The following is a 5,809-nucleotide window of genomic DNA, read 5'->3' as shown; positions in this document are numbered from 1 at the left end:
CAGCTTTACAACGTTTCGACGCACCTGATGTGGAGATCCACGTGGGTCATCACCTCGGACGCTGCATTCCCTCATCAGCTTTGCAAGGCTTTAGCCATCTCCCAACGCGTTGTCCCCTGTGGGTTAGCGTATCGGTGGCAAACGAGCTCTTCATCTAGCTTTACAAAGCTTTGACGCACTTGACGTGGAGATCCCTATAGGTCATCGCCTTGGACGCTGCATTCCCTTCTCAGCTTTACAAGGCTTTAGCCATCTTCCAATGCGTCATCCCCTATGGGTCAGCGCATCGGAGGCAGATAAGCTCTTCACCCAATTTTTCAACGCTTCGACGCAACTAACGCGGAGATCCCTGTGGGTCATCGTCTCGAACGCTGCTTTCCCTCCTCAGCTTTGCAAGGCTTTGGCCATCTCCCAACGCGTCATCCCCTATGGGTCAGCTTATCAGTGGTAGATGAGCTCTTCACCTAGCTCTACAATGCTTCGACGCACCTGACGCGGAGATCCCTATAGGTCATTGCCTCGGACGCTGCGTTTTCTCCTCAACTTTACAAGGCTTTAGCCATCTCCCAACGCGTTGTCCCCTGTGGGTCAGCGCACCGGTGGCAGATGAGCTCTTCACCCAACTTTACAAGCTTCGACATAACTGACGTGGAGTCCCCTGTGGGTCATCACCTCGGTTGCTGCGTTTCCTCTTAAACTTTACAAAGCTCTAGCCATCTCCGAACACGTCGTCCCATTTGGGTCAGCGCGACGGTGGTAGATGAGCTCTTCCTTCAACGGAATCACAACTCATATGACTCGGTGGAACACTGAAGGCTCGGTTATCACTTCGCCTCAGCCAACAAGTGTTCAGCACATCTACTCACTTCACCCTTTCACATCAGCACTTCATCAAAATCCGCAATACTTACTCTAACGCCGGCATACACAATCGGGAAAACAAGCCCACCCATGATATAAATATTCAAGCTTGAACTTGGGGGACCACTGTTACGCCCCTAACAAAACCACTTCGAAACAACAGTATCCGAAGTCCGAAGTGATGACCACTCCTGACGACCTCAACATGACATGCTACAAGGTGAAGAGTAGATCCACTGAAGTAACCGATGTGTCCCTCAACTTCGAAGCATTGGGCACTCCAAGGTACCCCCTTAATAGATCCCTCCGTCGCCACTGTCAGAAAGATATTTATCAAGATCCCCTCTGCCTCCAAGGATCAATTGATATGACGTCTCTATAGATCTAGTTGATGTGACATATTGAATTTATGTCAACTCAACTCAGAAGAACTAATTGTCCGCCCACTCTAGACGCGACTGATTGACGCCTATGAGCGGAATCTCACACCATCAAATGCATACACGTGTCCCACATCCAACGGTGCTCTACATCTATAAATACCCAAGGTTTGGCAAGAGACAAATGTAATGAAACTCACACAACTTAGCTCTCCATACTAGGAAATATACAGTCTCCTTCCCACTCTCTTGCACAATTTGAGCACTGTTCCGATCACCCAATGCTTATTTGACCGTCGGAGTGTATGCGGTCGCCGTCGCCATCGCTGGTTCCGACCCAGTGTTTCTAACCGTGCGTTGTTGTACGCAGGGAGGATTACGTGGAGTAACTATCCATTGGCCACATGGATGGTTCAATTCTCAAGGTCAGCAATCTTAATTTTAATTACCGAAAAGATCTTATATAGTCAATCAATACCCAAATGAGCCTAATCCTTTTAAATTTTGAAGACTTGATAGAAAAAAGAAGTCAATAAGTAGCGATTTTGTCTTCATATCACAATGAAGCCAAACAAAAGTCCAATTTACATACTAATATTCCTTGCCTGAACCTATCATCACTGGGGCTCGATTTATCAGAATACTTCCCTTTCAAAAAATTACATTTATTTTCAAAAAACCCATTATTAAGATTTCTATATTTTGAACAAGACGTAGTTAAAGGCAGCTGGGATAGGGGATTAGTATGATCAATCTTAATTCCAAACCTCCAATGAAAGAAAATCCATCTCCAACTGGAGCATCCAACAAATAATCCTACTACGGCAATTAAAATTTAAACATCAAAATCATAAAGAAGAAAGAAACCCATTATCAGGAATTGTATCTACCTCATTAGGAATACTACTTGAATGATAGTCGAGAAGCGATAGAGATGGCGGTGAAACAAAATTAAAAATTCTGGTGGTAGGAGTTTTTGCCAAATTTTTGAGTTTTGATTTGGGGGCTTTTAGTTCGGAGAGGAGTTGAGCGTATTAATTACGGGAGTAAAATACCCCCAAAATACCCACCCCACTTCCCAAATGTGAGATGAAGTGCTCTACCAGGCCTGTCAGCATGGTCCAAATTTTAATTACTTTGAGGGTTATTGTTCTAGGGGAAGAGTTCACATTTCAGGCTTTAAGTTTATCTCAATTCAAAAATCAAGTAAATACTTTTAAAATTCAAAAATCAGGTACATATTTAATTAACTAAATTTTTTTTATTAAATATAAATAATAAAGTCATAGTTACACGATTAATAGTCACATATTCATAATTATAGACCACAGATTTATTTACTGGTCACATATCGACAAAATAATTGATCAAATGATTGTTTCGTAGTCACAAATCAAAAATTTTGTAAGTCACATATTATTTCGAGATCACGGATCATTCAAATTACAAGTTACATATGTCACAGTTTATCGGTCACAAATTATTTTGGTCACAAATATCAAATTTTAAGTTTGAATTGATCACAGGTGATCAAATAGTTGGTCACAGATCAAATGTTAGGTCATATTTTATGCCACCACTACCACTTTCCACCATACTCACGCCATACCTGTCGTCGGCCACCATCTCACCGTCGACACTAACAATCTACCACCACCATCAGTTCCATTACCAACAAGAACCACCCAATTCCCTCGACACAACCAAAACAAGACCACCACCACCACTCCAACCATAAAAACACAACAATCAGATTCACTACTACCCCAAAACCGTACCACAACCACCACTACAAATCCACCTCCACCGCCCCCAGAAACCACCATAACAGCCACCACCTCCACAGTCACAAAATCACCGCCACCACCAAACAGTCAAACCAACATCACCCATATCCCGCACCAATCCATCCACAACCACCGTCGCCACTTCCACGACCATCACCACTACCTTACCATTGCCAACCAACATCACAACCACCATCACCCAAAAACAAACAACAAGCAGCCACTACTATGGCAAATCATTAACTGTAGATTGAAAAAGAGAAAGAGATAACACATTAACACCCAAAAATCCCCAAATCCACTTCCCGCGCCTGCACCAATCACCATTTGTCGTCATTCACACCGGTCTCCCTAACAGCAGTCCCTGAATCAGCAACAGGTGCCACCACCACAGAGTTCCGACCCACCGCATCCAACATCGCTACCGCTGAAAATCGCGGCAACACTCACAGCAATGGAAGAATTACCACGGCACTCACATTCGCGAGTCCAAGAGAAGGAGGCGACCGCACCGGAGAGGAGGCTTTACTGGCTATTGTGGCGATCGGCGATGAATGGCGATCGGAGGCCATGGAGCTAGAGAGAGAGAGAGATAAGAGATTAGTGAGAGAACGAAGAGTGATGAAAATATTAGATTTGGGGAATTAAATTTGAATATTTAATATTTAATTATTATATCAAAACCTGATTTTTGAACAAAGAAACTTGGCTCTTGATTTTTGAACTGTGATCTTTAAAGATCTGGAATTATGTAATTTTCACTTGTTCTAGTTTGTTAGTTTAGGAGGATATTAGGCCTAATTAGTGTTTCTGATGAACTCAGATAAGCCCATGGCCCATTTAATAGCAATCCCTCACAAAACCCTCTGGTATTAAATATGCACTAATTACTCGCAACCGTGCCTATCCCAAAACCTAGCCTGTGAATTTGCCTCCGTTTAGAAGATGCAGATCTTCGTAAAAACCCTTACGGGGAAAACCATAACCCTGGAGGTGGAGTCCTCTGATACCATCGACAACGTCAAAGCCAAGATCCAGGACAAGGAGGGCATCCCGCCGGACCAGCAACGCCTTATCTTCGCCGGAAAGCAGCTAGAGGACGGACGTACCCTCGCCGACTACAACATCCAGAAGGAGTCCACCCTGCATCTCGTACTACGTCTCCGTGGTGGCGCCAAGAAGCGCAAGAAGAAGACGTACACCAAGCCAAAGAAGATCAAGCACAAGCATAAGAAGGTCAAGCTCGCTGTCCTCCAGTTCTACAAGGTCGACGACTCCGGAAAGGTCCAGAGGCTGCGGAAGGAGTGTCCCAATGCCGAGTGCGGGGCTGGAACTTTCATGGCCAATCATTTTGACAGGCACTACTGTGGTAAGTGTGGGCTTACGTATGTCTACAATAAGGCCGGTGATGATTGAGAAATGGAGTTATCTGAGTGAGAATTCTAGTTTTCTGCTGTTTTTATTCTGTCTTAATTGTTATTTGAACGGTTATTATGTTGGGTCTATCATATGAATTTTGGATTAAGCATTATGTTTAAGACATTGAGTGTCTTTTAATCTAGTTTACATTTAAAGGTGTTAATGGATAATTTTTTATCAGTATCCTTCTTGTGTGATGAAATTATGAATTCTCTCTGTTGGAGATCTATTTTGTATAATCATAGTTTATTTTTGTATCTATCACGAGAATGATGCAGTTAGTAACATTGTTCATCAATTAGGAAATGATGGTCTTTACTTGTAGAATATAGCATACGTGTGATTGGGGAGAATTAAGATATTTTTTGGTTTAGGGCAAAAATAAAAAAGAGGCAAATACGTATTCTCAAAGTTTGTTCTTATTGCCCTCCTATTATTGAACAAAAACATCCTCTTAAATTGACTGCACTCTTTAACCATATTGGGAGATGCTGTTGGCCTATAGTCGAAAAAAAGAAGAAGGTTGAATCCCAATTTTGAGGGCTTCTATTACCCCGCTCCTAGAGCTTTGTGAGAGAGATAAATCGGGGATGTGCCACAGCAAGTTAGGGAATAAGAGCTGCCTGTATACTGCGCCTACAAGGAGTCCAATTTCATATTTTAGGAATCGAACCCCCACACTGCGATTATAGTCTTTCCTATTTCATGTTGTCCCTCGACAATAACGACTTTATAAATGCTCTATTCTTGTGGCCTTCTGTCGGAATTTGGTGTGCAAAAGCCATTTTTTAGTGTTTGGAACTGTTTTGGAATCATTTGGTTATTAATGCGTTGCCTTCTGACTTCCATGCAATGTTCATGTCCCAAGGGTTTAGGCAGCTATTCGAGCATTTGACCTTCCTCTCAATTGGTACTAGCATCCAACGTCTTTCTTACGGGGAGGTCCAAAGGTTGGAATAGTTGGGATGCAAATAAAATCCATGTGGGAGCTAAATCCCCTGCGGACCGAATGTAATTTTAATGGCGCACATAATGCCCTTATTTGAACCCCATTCTTTTGAAAAAATACATTTTTCAACAGTGTTTTGACATCATTTCAACCACAATCTTTAATAAAATAATATTACACGTAAATTCAAAATTTTTTCTTATTTTTTAACCATATATTTTTTATTAATACACTATTCAAAAATTCATTCTTTCCAAAAAAAAATGGGGGCTTAAATAAGGGCAATAGCTCTTAGTGAACGGCAATATGAAGATAGTCCGTGATTGTTACAGTAAGGGGTCAGAACTTTTATAGCAAGTTTTGGAGAATGAAACATTAGAGCAGAGTTTTGAGGGGCCGTAAAAAATATTTAC

General features: G+C 42.1%; 1 protein-coding gene across 1 annotated transcript; it reads left to right on the top strand.

Annotated features, from left to right (window-relative positions):
* The first annotated feature begins 3,908 nt into the window (after window positions 1-3,908).
* Window positions 3,909-4,656, top strand: LOC111389754 (ubiquitin-40S ribosomal protein S27a-like). The gene has a single exon (XM_023014716.1). It carries the CDS (start codon window positions 3,974-3,976, stop codon window positions 4,442-4,444), a length of 471 nt encoding a protein of 156 aa, XP_022870484.1. The 5' UTR covers window positions 3,909-3,973; the 3' UTR covers window positions 4,445-4,656.
* The last annotated feature ends 1,153 nt before the right edge of the window (window positions 4,657-5,809 follow it).

Source organism: Olea europaea, unplaced genomic scaffold (assembly GCF_002742605.1).
Source record: "Olea europaea var. sylvestris unplaced genomic scaffold, O_europaea_v1 scaffold618, whole genome shotgun sequence".
NCBI lineage: Eukaryota > Viridiplantae > Streptophyta > Magnoliopsida > Lamiales > Oleaceae > Olea > Olea europaea.
This window is presented reverse-complemented; position numbering and strand designations above follow the sequence as displayed.